At 33.5% G+C, this 16,800-nt stretch overlaps 1 protein-coding gene across 1 annotated transcript in view; it reads left to right on the top strand.

Moving 5' to 3' along the window:
• Nucleotides 1–11,280, top strand: part of Cdh19 (cadherin 19) — a 92,868-nt gene extending 81,588 nt beyond the window's left edge. Inside the window, exons 10-12 of the mRNA XM_047526617.1 lie at nucleotides 5,871–5,988; nucleotides 7,883–8,134; nucleotides 10,036–11,280. Coding sequence (XP_047382573.1) covers nucleotides 5,871–5,988; nucleotides 7,883–8,134; nucleotides 10,036–10,526 — 861 coding nt within the window. The 3' untranslated portion in view covers nucleotides 10,527–11,280. The remainder of the gene's footprint in view (nucleotides 1–5,870; nucleotides 5,989–7,882; nucleotides 8,135–10,035) is intronic.
• The last annotated feature ends 5,520 nt before the right edge of the window (nucleotides 11,281–16,800 follow it).

The following is a 16,800-nucleotide window of genomic DNA, read 5'->3' as shown; positions in this document are numbered from 1 at the left end:
TCATTATTGAAACCTGTTATATTTTATATATTTTTTCATACTATGAGGATGATTCTTGTCTCATTTTCCACAGAATCAAACAGTAGGCAAAAGGACAGATTGATAATTGTCCTATATCTGTATTCTTTAAATAGATAATACATGAACTGAAGAGTGACTCACATCTGGAAGAAACCACACATTTTCTCAAAGACTGAGTTAATAAGGAATTTCTGTTGTGGTTCTTAATGTGTAACTGATTGGAGTGAGGAGCAGAACAGGGAAGGAATTTTCATTGGTTTTCAGAAAAGTCCTATTAAATATCAAATTTGCCTTTCCTGTTTGGTATAAATCAGTCACTTGTTGAATTAATGATTCAAATTGATTCAAATTGATAAAATTTTTCCCAGAAGCAAAGTATAATGTTGGTGATTTTTTAGATCTTTGATAAAGAAATTCTGTCTAAAAACATGTAGTGTGTCTCCACAACTGTGACATTTTTGTCTTGCTTAAATTTCAATGATTCCATATTGTGATCAACAGGTTTTTTTTTTCTCACCTTCCTTACCTTTCTGTGTTTTTCATTTTCATTTTCCTAAATTCACTCTTTTCTTCTTTCCTTCACCTCTACCTCTGAACTACAGCTCATATCCAAATGATTGCCACTCATCATTTTTGCTGTTTCAAACCTACATATGTTCAACTACTAGGAAAACAAAACAAACAAAAACTTGTACTCAGATGTTCTATGCTAATATTAAGTTTGCTTCCAACTCCATATTTTGTCAATATTCCTAGCAAAATTATTAAAACCCATCAATTTGTGCATGGAAGATATATGGATATAATCCTTAATACATTCTAGTGTTCCTTTTCCAGATGCAATAAGTCACCAAGTTCTGTTGATCCCATCTCCTCCATTTGTCTTTCATGTATCAATTTCTGTGTCTTCTCACACATTCTACACTACCAAGGACCTAACATCTCTTCTGAAGTGGATTCTACTTAGACATTTATGCAGAGGAGTGTTTCTGTAATGTCAAACTTTGCTTCTTTCAACATCACAGCACATACATGGTAATATGCACTAATTTATAATCAATTATATTTGTTAAGGCTGTAGGCATGAAGACAGTTTCCTGGAAAATCAGATTTCAGTAATTACATAGACCTTTTGTAAATGGGAGGAAATATGACTTTGGTGACATCATGTGTAGCGTAGCTTACCTAATGGAAAACTTTGGGACTCAGAAGCTTTGTCTTCATCTGGAGTCAGGTAGACTGATCTTATTCATGAAAACACTTCAGCAATTTCTGTACTTTCCTCATTAAAAGTCACTTATATCTTATAATTGTGATTGTTAGTATCTTTGGTATTTCATATCAGGAACTCTTCAATAACCGTCAGTGGCTGCCTGTGAGCATGAGGCAGTGTTTTCATACCTGCCCTAAAGGTGTGCTCAGAAAGAGTTTTGCAAAAACTAATGAATTTCCATGAGTCATAGGATGCCAAATAAAAATGAATGACCATGCGTTTCCCCAACTTAGAACTTGTGTTGTTCAGTATGGAGTCTGTAACAGGCCCTCCTAGAACCTAGAACGCTCACAATGCCCTCGCCGTGCAGTAGGTTTTCTAACTTCAGTGTATGTGCCAGGTCCTCTGACCCTACTTACTCTGAGTATTATGGATTTAGGTGTCTTACGGACTTTAAGTGTTCTGTTCTTCCTCAAAACTCTGCAGGTCGGTAGTTCTGTTTTGCACTCTACTCCACTAGAATCTGAACCACAGTAGTAGGCATTGCACAGCCAGGCTCTGGAAGTACTTGGCACGTTCTCACCAGAGCAATATGTGTCAAATGGATAGATTGAGGTATTAATCAGATATTTTTGTACTTTAATATTTTTCATTCATATGTTTATTTTGTATAAATTTTATAAATGATAAGTTAAAGGAAATTCAAAAATATACACTGAGATAAAATGTTAAGAATCTATCATTTTTAACTGAACAGAGATATATTTCTACCAGAAAATGGCCCAAAATACAACCTCTATGGTACTAAATGTATGTAATACAATTTTATGAGATACAATTTTTGAACTTGGGTATTCCTCGACCAAATTTTAAGACTACCATGAGCTTCTCAAAAAGTTTTCCCAGTAACCTGTTAAACAAATAGGCAAAACTAGAGCAAAAGCACTAGTCTGTATTTTCTTATTGACTCAGCTACTATTACTGTATTAATTTGTACTTTGAGTTTTTGAACAGATTATTTTAAAATCCTTTTGAGTTATATAGATTATTTTTGTCAAAACAGGTCTGTTTTAGAATCATTTTCCCAATCAATTAATACATAAAGTAATGGTCTTGTTCAAATTTATGAACAGTGATTTCTTGACACTGGGACACAATTTGCATTTTTAGCCTAGTGCAAGGTACAATTGCTGTCGTAAATACATAACCAAATCATTCAGATGAAATTTAAAAAAAAATATTCCATTTATTTATTGCAATTCCTACTTTTTCTTTGACATTTTTGTACTGAAAAACATTGCTTACTAAGTACATTTTATAAAATTACTAATAATTTATGCAAATTACTGCTGAATTTCTGTGTAGTGATTCAATTTATCTTATATAATCTTTAGCAATTTACTCCTAGATTTATTTTGGAAGTAGGTCTCATTGTTATCTGAGCAGCAAGAAAGGAAACAGTCTCTAATATATTGTTGGATACAATAGCAGCTTCTTCTTAGACTAGCTGTCAAAAAATTGCATGTTTAATAAAGGACATGTGGTTTGTGGAGAGTGAATATTGTGTTTTTTGAACGAGGATAATTAATCTAGGAGTGACATTTTAGTAACTGGGCCTATGCATGCCTCTCTTGTAGAAAAATACATAGTGCAGTGATTGATAGCAGGAAAATGATTATCTTTATTCCCATGATTATCTTCAGAGTCAAACACTGTTTGAAGTTCCATCCAATAATTAAGTGGAAACTTATGAAACTACCAATATTAGACCATCTTTGACCCACAAATGTTAATCTCATTTATTTCAACCTATTTTATCTTTGCCCTCCTGGTTTTCATAGGCTGTCATTTGGTCTGGATGACACTTTCCCCATTAATTCATGTTTTACTAAAGAATTAGTTCACTTGCTGTATTCTTCTCTTTCACATGAAACCTCAGATTATTTTCTTACTTTTTAACCATTATTGTTGATCCACATCTACTCTATAAATTATATTATACATTGTATGTCTCTTTTACTTAAGAAATGCTCTTTTTGGCCTTTTCTGTTCCATCTCTGGTTTCAGTAACTTCATTTGCTACCTGCAAGGACAGGAACAAGCCCAGGGCAAGAGTGAGGTGCCTGAGAATCCTCTGGTACATCTCCTATCTCATCTGAGCATCAGATTGCATTGGCATTCTGACCCAGCCCTTTCTTTATCTGAAACTCAAGGTTAAATGGGGTCAATAACAGGATTTATTCTAAAGGGTCACTGTGAAGATTAGTGGAAATAATATATAGTATAGCATCAAGTCCATAGATGAAGTCCTATTAAGAGGAAGTTAGTTTTAGATTCGCTAGGATGACACAATGCATTTCCATTACAGAATTCATAGTACTATAGATAGGAAATTGAATGTACTGTGTGAGAAAGAAACTGGGCAAAATTCTACCCAGAGAGAAAAGAGAAAATTAAAAATATGAGCTCTTGACATTTGCGATAATAGGAAGTTATTCTTATTGCCGCTAATCCCAGTCTCTATAATCATGGTTGCTTTTTATACATGTTCTTGACTTTTCAACTTGTCTTTGTCTCTCTGATAAATTTAGAAGAGCAGAAATAGTTCCCAGCTTAGTCATCATAAGTAAATAGTTTGGACACCTGGGCAGTGTAACAAACAGAGGTTTTTCTTAGGATTTTATTGAAAAATTAACGTGAAAGTTCTTTTCATTGTTATATTGAAATGAAAAAAAAAAAAGAATATTCCCAGTGAAGACATTTTAATGTTGTCCTTTGTTAAAGGCTTTTTGTTTTCATGAAAAGTGTACATGTCACATATTCAAGGTTAGTTCAATTGAATTAATGGTATCTCATATGGACTGATTGGATTATGTCAGTGTTTTCCTATATTTTAAAGCAATGGAATCCAATAAAGTATATTTTATTTGAGGTCCAATTTATAAAGCAACTAGAAGTGTAGTTGTATTTGTTGAAAAGGAAACAAAGTATTGAATCTGTGCTCACTCAATCTACTAATACTATATTTGGGGTCGTTTGACTAATTAAAAGTATGTCAAAATACATTGAAAGTCAAAGTCTGCAGTCTTCTTAAGCCTTTAGATTCAAAACCTATATTTTCAACTTATACTCAAAACTTTGTGTTAATATACAGCATCAGGTGATAAGATAAAGTATTACTTGTCTAAAAATCTAGCATGTATACTACAAGTTTATAGTTTGTCTTCAATCTTACCTTGCTATTCATAAAAGGAGATTAATAACAGCACATAGGATACCATCCTAAGAAAATATTAATGAGTATGTTTTCATGAAGAAAACATAATAGAAATATACCTATTTTGCAGTAAACTCTTCCATATGCTAAGACACAGAATCCTAAAAATGAATCTGAAAAGTTAAATGTTTATGTCTCCATTTTTTAAACATAGAAAACTTGCAAGTAGCAAAGTTGAGATTCAGAATGTAAGACTTCTGAGCCCCTGTCCTCTCCCTAAACAACCTACACAAAACATGATATTTTGAAATAAAAGTACCATCCTGATATATGATTCCACACCTGCATTTATACTTGCATTTATCCATTATACATTTAAGTGTGAATTGAATGAAAATGTTTTCTTTTATTGTATTATTTAGTTATCACAAATTTAATATTTACTTAGGGATGCTATGAAGAAAATATAAATAAGTGCAGAGAAATATACGAACTGCTTTGGCATCACAATGTTCTTCATTCATGTAGAGAGAGATCTGTTATTGGAAATACAGCTTCATAAATTTGTATTTGCCATCTTGCAACCGAGGATAGTTTTATTTGACACATTGTTAAAAGCACTTTAATTATAGAAAATTTAAAACACTAGATTCTATACTCAATTTGCTTTAATTTTCAGAATTAATCATAATCTCACTATGCTATCTTGACAAGCATATCTTTTTTGACAATAATGAACTACTTGACTGACACATTCATGTTTTGAAATAAAAGAATTAATTCAGAACTGATTTGTTCATATCTGCATTACTTCACTGTTTTATGATCTGAAATAAAGAGTGGAACACAATTTGATTTGAAATGCTATTCTTATAATCTTTATGGGTCAAAGGAAATCATATACTTTGCCCTTAAGCTTTAAATGCCTTATTCCCTCAAGTCAATTAAAAAAACTCATTACTTTAGCAAATACTTTAGTGAGAAAATAACTCAACCAGTTTTGTTCTCAGTATAAAAAAGAAATGTGTAACTTCAGCAGTCATAATGACTGGATTTCAGAAGAAGTAAGAGTAAAGAAGGACTGAAAGAAGGAAAAAAAAGGGAACATGTAGGAAAGGAGGTTAAGAGATGATTTCCATATATAGCAACAATGTTTTGGAAACTTCCAACAAATTTAGCTTATGGAATCCACATGATCTACTTATAAGAATGTATTATGTAAAATCATAACCCTCTTTAGAAATCAGAACAAATTATCATTGGCTAAGAAAATGGTTTAGTATTCTCCATAATTTGACAATTAGCATCTGCAATATTCCTATTTGGCTAATCTAATTAATAAAAGCTGAAAATAATAATAGCATTGATCATTGTCCTGAATCCATACAATGATACAAATCTATTCCTATTTTTTTGTAGGTGATTCAAACCATCAGTGCAGTAGATAGAGATGAATCCATAGAAGATCACCACTTTTATTTCATTCTCTCTGCAGAAGACACAAACAACTCAAGTTTCACCATCAGAGATAATCAAGGTAACAGCATTTACTCATAAAGATTTTTGACCCATTCTTTATAAATCATGTTTGATTTTAATGGAATTTGATTTTCATACTGTTTTTATATCATAATGTCAAGAAATAAAGTAAAAGAGTAACAACTAAAAGAAAAAGGAAAAACAAAAAACCCTCCAAGTCTAATTCTGAAAATTCTGGTCACACTTCACTGCCATTCTTCAAATTAGAAACAGGCTTTGAAAGTCACGTGGCCGTAAGCCCTTTGCTGTCTGACTTTGCAAACTTCCTTGCAGTCTTGTCATCTCAACTTGTTCCTTCCCATCTTAATCTTCAGTCTGTCTGAAGAGAGAATAGTTCATGCTTAGTCAACTGTGAGGTGAGCTCTATTGATTCACAAATATTTTGAGTCATCAATCAGGAGCTATAAATACATGAAATTCGTGTAATTTTGTTTCTTTTTCCTCTGAACAAAATTATTTTATAAATGGAAGAATAAATATTCTGAAGGATTTGGGGTCGAGAAAGGATTTCTCTTCCTTTTGTGTAGCAGTGGGTTAACTCTAAAAGGGCATTCTACTCCTTTTTAATTTGCTTTAGGAAGAGATAGTTGGCTATAATATAGATTCCTATTTAAATTTTTCTTTTTACCTCAAATATATAAATTACTCAAGTATCTATATACAGATACCTGAGCCAGCCCTCCCACCACTGAGGTTAACCTTTGATCTAGAGGTGTTTCGGGTGGGAGAGGGCACAGACTTGTCTCTATTTTATTTGTATCAAATTCCTAGTGAAGTTTCCTCACATGTATTTAGGATGTAACCCACAAATATCAAATATGCTGTGGCTTAAACTTCTTTGTAATAATTCCAAATAAGTTACTGAGGCAAAATAAATATACCGAAACCTCATGAACATGGGTTTGGTTTAGTATTTGTAGTCACAAGTAAGTTAAAAAACACATATTGAAAAAATGGGAACATTTTTTCGCTACTTAAATCTGCCTAGTACATAAATTTGCATGGATTTTATGGACTTCAAGAGCATTATCTTTTTAGCATTGAAAAGATGATTTGGGAAAAGTTTTAAGTACACACACATTTCAAAGAGATTTGATTTATTTGCATTTTACTTTCTTCATCTTATGAAGTCAGACTGGTGGACACAGAATATAATTGGGCATGGCAAAACAGTTCTGAATTTTAAAAATACAGAGAAAATACAGATCTGAGACCCAAGGAATTACACTGACAGACATCCTTTAGGATAGTTTGAGACTTTGGGAAAGAACAATTTCACATTTTGAGTATATGTTGATCATTTTCATTAATATTTTGAATGTGTTCTCTAAGTGAAAACTCAAGATTCTCTGAATTTTAAACATGAAATGAGGGAAGTCAAATGAGATAGCCTAATATTATCTTTTCCTCAAAGTAAAATTACTTCCTTTTTTAAATGAGAAAACCTATTATTTGAAATCACATGCTTTAATAGTTGTATAATGAAAGAAATATATATTTCTAGAATGTATGAAAACAATGGGCTGTAGATGTTAGAAAAATCAGTATTAGTGCTTAGGTCCAAATAAAACTGTTAGCCTCAGCATAAAATTAATGCTGTGAACCCCTAGAAAAGCTGATGTGTGATTATAGAAATGTTTGCTATGTTCTGATTTTGTTTTCTCTATTTCTCAAAGACATTTTGGCACTGATTTAAATAATTCATCTCACGACACAATTAGGTAATGTCAAAGCAATGATGAATTTTCAGGGGACCTTCAAGTCATCTTTTAATCAGAAATTTTCTCTTTTATTTGAACTTGTTTAATCATCTCTCTCCAGTATTGCCTCTAATACACAAGACGAACGGATTTCTTTTAAGTGGTTGAGAGATGGTGTGCATTCTGTTTTAGATAACACAGCCACAATTTCGACTAATAGAAGTGGTTTTAGCCTTCAAGAAGAGCCGGTCTTCTCCATCACCATTTTAATTGCCGACAATGGAACCCCATCACTCACGAGTACAAACACACTCACCATCTACGTCTGCGACTGTGACGACCGTGGCAGTACACAGACCTGCGGTGATAGGAAACTCATGCTTTTCTTGGGACTCAGGGTGGAAGTAATAATTGCCATTATGGTATTCATTATGGTAATATGTGGTAAGTAGTGCTGAACTGAACATATCTCCATTTATTTAAAGTAACATGGTGAATATATAATGATGTCACAGCAGTACCGTTTAATTGCCATTCTAAATGTATTGAAATTTTTAAACCAAATGGATTAAAACGAAAAATAGAATGGACAAACCTACATTTCAAACTGAACATCACAGACTCAGTAATTGTAAGAGCCTGTGTGTGCATGCCAGTTTGCAAATGTTTTTGACTTGTGCACTGCAATAAATATAAGATATGAAAATATATAACACTATTCATGCACTTCCGTTGAGTACTCGCTCCTCTCCAGGAGATGGTCCTCATTGCTTTGCATGTGTTAAAAATTCAATCCTCACGCTGACCGTAGGATGTGACAGCGGTCTTGGTCACTTTCCCTGTCCTCCCTGCTTCCCACCTCTTGTGGAGGATTTCTGCATCTGTTCATCAATGATGTTGACCTGTAGTTTTCTTTACTTGCAGTATCTTTTACTGGTTTCTCTATCAAAAATGTTGCTGGCCTTGTAAAATGAATCCAGAAGTATTCCCTCCTCTAACTTTTGTAATTGTTCAATAGAATATAATTGTTCAGTAGAATTCTGCATTGAAACCATGAGGTCCTAGACTTTGATGTAGATTTTTATTATTGATTCAATATCCTTACTACTTATTGGTCTGTTCTGATTTCCAGTTTATCCTTGGCACATTCTCGATAGCTATATGTTTTAGGAATTTATCCATTAATTCCAGTTTGTTGGCCTGTAACAGTTTACAGTAATGTTTTATGATTCTTTATTTTTTGATATCAGTTATAATGTCTCATCTTTAATTTCTGATTGTATTTATTTGAGATCCCTCAGTGGGTTTTTTTTTTTGTATGAAATAGTACCCAATATATTTCTCTTTGTGAAAATTCTAATAACATTTCTTCATATTTGTTTCAAATCCTAGTTATGAAGTGCTGGAAAGATATGTAAGAACTGAGGTTTCAGAAGGATTGGTTAGCCTAGATGTGCTGGCCCACACACAAACATACACACACACACACACACACACACACACACACACACACAGGTGTGCACACACATATGCATACAGTTTTTCTTCTAATTAAAAAGTGTTCTGAAATTGTTCTATATCTATATTTTGCTAAAATTATCTTATGTAATAAATATTGATCAGGGCAAACCAGTATTATGATTCAAATACTAGATAGTTTGAAGTTTCTGAAATTAATGTGGTATCTTGGGGCTCAGGCTCTGAATCAACTTTCTCAATTTGAAGATGATGACCTCTCTCTCCTAGCTGTGTCTTTCTGGGGATGTGATTCAATGGTTTTGAGTTTTACTTTTCTCCTGTTAAATATATATATATATATATATATATATATATATATATGTATATGAATTTAATAAGGATCAAATCGATCAATAATACAATTTTTAGAAAGATCCTGACATATATTTTGTGGTCAATAAATGCCAACTTAAAAAATAATCATTTCACAGAATTTTGCCTTAATGTGGACTCTCAAACTGTTCTGTTCTGAACTTCTTTTAAGAATCATTGGTCACTAAGATTGCCAACTGTATGCATATTGGAAAATGCTCCATTATTTTACTTTGTTCTATTTTAATATTTGAGAAAAGTAAAATTTGAATTTTAAATTGATCTCAGAGAAAACATTTCAATGTATTTTTCCGTGTTTTCCCTCGAAGTCATCAACCAGTCAGAATGATTGTTAGTTAGTTTCTTATGTCATTTTCCAAGTTCAGTTTTTAAATGTTTTGTCACATAATCTTCAAAACCAAGGTTATGTCTGGAGCTTGTAACAAGTGCAAGGATTGTGAAGTTTGTTATGTTCTGTATGTAATAATCATCTTCTGATGCGCTTCCTCCATCAGGGTTTATATTTTTGATGTTGGCTCTGAGACAACAAAAAAAGCAGCCTCTCTTTCCTGAGAAAGGGGAAGACTTCGGAGAGAATATATTCCGCTATGATGATGAAGGGGGTGGAGAAGAAGACACAGAGGCCTTCGACATCGCGGCGCTCAGAAGCACCACGGTGATGCGCGCACGCAAGGCTCGGAGGACCACCTCGGCAGAGATCCGCAGCCTGTACCGGCAGTCCCTGCAGGTGGGCCCCGACAGCGCCCTCTTCCGGAAGTTCATCCTGGAGAAGCTGGAGGAGGCCAACTCCGACCCAGGCGCCCCACCCTTCGACTCCCTTCAGACCTACGCCTTCGAGGGCCTGGGGTCCTCAGCTGGCTCCCTGAGCTCCTTAGGGTCAGCAGACACCGACCAGGATGAAAATTTTGATTATCTTAATGAGCTGGGACCTCGATTTAAAAGATTAGCCTGTATGTTTGGTTCTGCAGTGCAGTCAAACAATTAGGACATTTTATCATGAAAATCCCCAAATGCTAATGTCCATTTGGACAAAATGAGTTGTGTGGTTTGGCGCTCTGCAGCGTGTTGAGCCGATGTTATTTCAAACTACCCACATAATGTCCTTGAAGAAGATGTTGGAAGAAATGCAAATAAACAGACCTCAGATACTAGTGCAAGCCAGTACTGCATGTGACTACCACGTTCCTCAGAAGTTTCCATTTTATCCAGTGCCAATTCTCCAAGTGTTTGAATGCCTAACCTGAGAAAGGGAATAAAGCTGTCCAATATTGTTTCATTCGTTCCATTTTTTTTTTTTTTTTATTCCTGCAAGGTAAGAATATAATGTTGATGTGTGTTAGGTTCCTGATGATACACAGAGATAGTTTAACATCTGGGATAATCTGCTGATTACAAAGAAGTGTAAAGACTTTTAAGTTATGTTGATAAGTGGGACCGTGACTGAGATTCTATGAATCATTTGGGTTTGATATTTTAAATTTTTTTTCAAAAAGACTCTTTAAACTTCATTTAAAATTTGTACATATATTTGCTATAGATGAATTACTCAGAGTTATATATTATAGATTTGTGCTGTTTTTGATATCATAGTTTGGCATAAAAAAGGTGCAAAAGAATATGCTTTGGAATTTTTCATAGATTATTTTCATATGTAACCCAATATATACTTTTATCATGCCAAAATACAATGGCAAAAAGCATGTCAACATTTATTGATCGTTAAATTTAAACTTTATGAAACTGGTGTAAAAATTTTTAAATAAATTTTGATTTCTACTAAAAATGACAAATGCAATGATTCATTTTGATCAAACTTGAACTTCTTTTATCTTAAATATTATAATAAACCACACCACTCATAATATAAAGCATAATATAATTTTCAGCCTTTCCTTTTCTATTAACAACTTGCATTAAAACTGATTGTGCCATTTCCAAATGTAAAATTAGGTGCAATAGTTAACTTTCATTGTGATATTGTGAAGAATAAAAATGCTCAGCCATTGGCAGAAAACTTTATGGTAACTAGACTATAAGATAATACAACACTTGAATTTCAATTAACTTGTTTATAATGATCCTTACGATATCCTAATCAAGATGGACTTCAAAATTTATAGTTTGAAATTAAAGCACTGAATATGCTGCTCTACCAAATGGTTCATAAGAGCATTTTTATTAATAGCACATAAGAATGAACTGAACCAAAGTGGCAATATATGCTTAAATCAAAATCAAATATTTCAAGTAATTTTGAGCTTTGATAGGGTAGTGGAATGGTTATAAATTTTTCTGCTATATTTTGAAACTTAAACATCCATATTATATAACTAAAGTAAATTTTCATCAAAATGATCTGGGAATCATTAAGTTGGTGACACCAATATTATCTTTGTAAAAGGATGAGAAAATCAGATGAGGAAAATAACAATTTAAGAAGATATTACAAGAGGATGGGAAGATAGAAACTGCAATAAATTCAAATGCATTCGCATGATCATGAATTTAGAAAGATGTGAAAACACTGAACACAAATTTTTTAAAAGCAAAACCTTGTAAATAGAATATCCATGTACGGATTGAGAGAAAGCTTATACTTATATCATATTGACATAGAAATCAGGAGAATAGTTAGGGCACTGATGGTGATTGGCTCCATGCAGTCTTGCTCCCTGTGTCCACAAAGCAGGGCGAAGTCACCTTGGTTGCAGAACTGGAAAGTGTGATAAACAACAGATGAATCAATTCATGGAAAACAGGATAGAAAAACAGAAATGGGGTCTGCCGGGATTATGGTTGGTTCTGCCCTGGATAAAAGGCTGGTGTGTTTGGATGAATGACTTATAAAAAGGATGCTATATCTGCAAAAATAGATTTGGTATTTGTGTTCAGTGACACTAAACAGATGTTGTAAGCAGGTTCTGGATTAGCTGATGTTAGGATTGTCAACCACAGGATTCACTGAAAAGAGCATCTGCATCTGAGTATGTGCTTCCTAGTCTAAAAGTGTCCCTTTTAACCATATTGAATAATGCTGTCTGATTCTAGATGAGAAATTGCAAGTTCCTAGAAATTACACTCATAATATTTCAGTACCTTTTGTCTTTTATCTGGTGAGATAGTCTTGCAAACATATAGCTGTTTAGTTCACTGCATAATTTTTGTAAATTTTAATAAATCTAAATTAATGTAGATATTTACAAAAATAACACAGCTTCACATTATTATTACCCATGGTACTAAAATATCCCCCTGAGGGGAAATGCAGTTTTATAGGTAAGCTCTAAATTACTAATTGTTAAAATAAATATATATATATATATATATATATATATATATATATATATATAAAGTTCTTTGTAGGAATCAGAAAATACTAGCGGTACTAATAGTTTATGCAGTGCATGCACTTGAGTCTCCCAGTTGTAAGTTTGAATTTGTTTCCTATTATTTCAGTAATTATGTAAACTTTGTCAAACTGCCTAATCTTTCTGGACCTCAGTTTGCAAGCTATAAAATAAAGTCTATCCTAGCTATTTAGCCTGTTTATAAACAAATAAGATATGTAAAGCAAACCCCAGAAGCAGTACCTGGCAAAACATATACACTCAGAAAATAACAAGGTGTCATTATAACAGCTGATAGGATTCTGCTGGAAGGTGGATCCCTTTATTTCCTAGTATGTGGTGATCCCATGGCTTCACTGCACATTCAAAATATAAATCAACTTTTGACCTGACCCACGTATCACCTATTATTCTCTTCTATGTACTTCTGAGTTCTGTCCTTGCCTCTTTCCACTTCTGTTAATTTACTCTTACAATCTCTAGTTCTATGCTTGGCGTGATCTTCTCCCAAACCCTTCTATTTTTCATTCTTACACTACATTCTGAGATCAGCTGTGACTTGCTCAGAAAGATTTGTCTGAACACTGTTCAGCCCTGTGTCTCTTCCTTCATCAAATCACATATAATATAATTTAATATAGTATAATATAATATAAATGGTATAATATAATATATTTATTATTATATATATCTCTCTCTCCCTCACTCAAAAGTAAACCCTATGTGGACAAGGAATCAGTCCCGTTCTTTTCTTTCTGTTTAAAAAGGTTTCTGGCACATAGTAAGTGAGCAATAAATATTTCGTGACTGAATGTAGTGATAAATCTCAATCCATTTTATTTAGTTATGTATAGAAATCCTGTTGATTTTTACTGCATATTAAGGTGGAAGAGTAATATAAGATTACTTAATACATGAGAATTTTTCAAAAATAGGTTAGTATAAGATAGTTATTGTGTACAGCAAACATTTTTCAAAATCTGCCTAAGAAGTGCATGAATTTGACATTTCAGCTTCATTGGACTCATTGATAAAATGGTTAGGTGGCGGTAAAGTTGATGGAGTTTTACTGTTCCGTCAAAGCATGTCCTTTGTTCATTGCTATAGCAAGCCTCACATGAATAAGGTCCCAGAAAGAGTTAGAAGTATGAAAAAGTGTGCCACTCGTGAGAACCCTCTTTCATGCTGTGCAGCACAGTTGGGAATAAGTGCATTGTAAAGTGCATGGGGCTATTCAAGACCCACAAGATAGCTTCAAGTTCTTCTATCTGCTGTGAAACAGCATTAGGTATCAAAGTGTTGACAGGCAAGGACACCAGTTAGATAAACGGAGGAACGGACTACATGACCTTTTATATATTCAAAAAATGTCATGTCTGTCTATCTTTCAATCTACTAGTGAAAATTGTGATATTCTGGGAAAGGAGAGACTGACATCTCAATCACAGTGTAGTGCTTTGAAACTTACAATGTTTTGCTGCCTTTTGAATGCAGAGAACTCTGAGGAAAGTTGACTGATCCTGAGTTTGCAGGGAAGGGGACAATGCAGGTCCAAGTCTTCAGGCAATGCTGTGTAGGTTTCCCACAGATTAAGTGATTGCTTCTGTAAAAATTGTGCACAGATGGTAGAAGCTTAGAGGAAGCTTAAATCAGTCATCAAAAGAACATGTCACATAGGTCAAGGAACAAGAAAAATCTCAAGTCCTTGAGATGTGTCTCTGATTACCCCATGCATGTGTGCACCCTAGGATAGAGGGCAGGAATCGGGTGCCTGCCCGATCACAGAGGACCCTGGCTGTGAAGTTATGATTGCTCCAGCATATTTTTCATGCCCCTTATCTCTCTTCTCCTCAACCCCATCCAGACCCAGAGAACCATTAGCAGCCAAATGACATAGAACTCACCTGGGGTGTGAGGTTAAGGTGTTCTATTTTTTTTTTTTTAAGGTCTTCTACTAAAAGGAAAGTAGATTGTTTTTCTTAATAATTGAAAGTTCCCAGAAGTCATGGAAACTGTCTGATATTTTGTCATGGTAGGCATCAAAAATATTGTTAACAGATCTAAAATTGAATAAAAAATTTTTCATGATGATCCTCATTAAGTTTTCCTTTAATAATTCACTGGATACATTAAGAAATCAAATCAGTTTGTATTTCTAATAGTTTCAATAATAATTTGAAACTCCATTTTCTAATAAAAAATAAGCAAAATCAACAAAATTATATACAATGTATAATGTTCATTAAGTGTATTGAAGTGATTTACACACGTTCTTTCATACACTACTTTGCATTTGTTCTTTTAATATTTAGAATATCAGATGTACTATTGAATTCCATAGTCTATGAAGTTCATTTTCAATTACTTTCTACTTGCTAACTTTTCTTTGCTGTGTTACCTTAGGCAACTTACTTAAAACCATTTCTCTTAGCTACAAATAAGACTGGACATGGTAACTACAATAATTTCATGATACAGAAGTACAAATCACACAACATATCTTCTAAAGGAAGTAAAATGATGTGTAGTATCATATGTAATAATATTAAACATTTCATAACCTTTTTAAACTTCATTTGTAACCAGTATATTATAATGAAAACAGAATTCACTGTGATATATTCATGCATGCATATAACATAGTTTGGTCAATTTCATTTCCCTATTACTTTCCTTTTCCTTTTCCATATTCCTTCCCAATTCCTTCCTTTTACTCCACTGTTATCCCTTCAATTTTCATGGGCTTCTCTGTTTCCTTATCCATTTATCTGTTGATGGGCACCTAGCCTGGTTCACAGGTTGGCTATTGTGAATCGTACTGCTGTAAACATTGATATGCACGTGTCAATATACTATACTAATTTTAGTTCTTTTGTATAAATACCAAGGAGTGGGATAGCTGGGTCACACTGTAGTTCCATTCCTAGTCTTCTGAGGAATCTTTATACTGTTTTCCAAAGAGGTTGTACTAATCTGTAGTCCATAAACAATGTATGAGTGTACCTTCTCCCTCATCCTTGCCAGTAATTATGGTTACTTGTATCCTCAAGGGATGAAATCTCAGTGTAGTTTTAATTTTCATTTCCCTGATTGCTAAGTATGTTGAATATTTTTCATATATTTGTTTGTTATTGTCATGTCTTTTGAGAAATATCTGTCTAGTTCTTTTGCCCCAATACTGGTCTGGTTATGTATTATTCAGGTGTTAATTCTTTCGAGCTCTATATATATTCTGAATATTAATCTCCTGTTGAAAGAGTAGCTGGTAAAGATTTTCCCCCTTTCTGCAGACTCTGCTTTCACTTTGTTTCTTGTTTGCTTTGATGTGCTGAAGTTTTTAAATTTGATGCCATCCTATTTCTTAATTCTTAGCTTTATTTCTTGATCTTCAGGAGCCTCATGAAGGAAGTTGGTGCATGCACCAATATGTTGGAGGGTTGACTCTGTTTTCTTCTGGCACTTGTCAAGTTTCTGATCTAACTCCTGGATCTTTGATCCATGCTTAGTTGATTTTCATGCAGGGTGAGAGGTAAGAGACTAGTTCCACTTTTCTACATATGGATATTCAGTTTTCCCAGCACCATTTGATATAAATGCTATCTCTTCTCCTATATATGTTTTGGAACATCTGTCAACTGACTTTGTCTATATGGATTTATCTCCATGTCTTCCCTTCTATTCCATCAGTCTTCATGTCTGTTTTGATGCCAATACCTTACTCTTTTTGTTAGTATAGCTCGATAGCATCATTTGAGATCAGGTATTTTGATGTCACCAGCATCACTCTTATGGTGATATAGATTCAATGTCATGTCCACCAAAATACCATTGACATTCTACCTGGAGCGAAAAAAAAAAAAAATACTAAAATTTATATGAAACAATAAAAGACAGAATAGTCAAAGCAATACT

This window comes from Sciurus carolinensis, chromosome 15 (assembly GCF_902686445.1).
Source record: "Sciurus carolinensis chromosome 15, mSciCar1.2, whole genome shotgun sequence".
Classification (NCBI taxonomy): Eukaryota; Metazoa; Chordata; class Mammalia; order Rodentia; family Sciuridae; genus Sciurus; species Sciurus carolinensis.
Note: the sequence above shows the minus strand (reverse complement) of the source record. Positions and strands in the feature narration are given on the sequence as shown.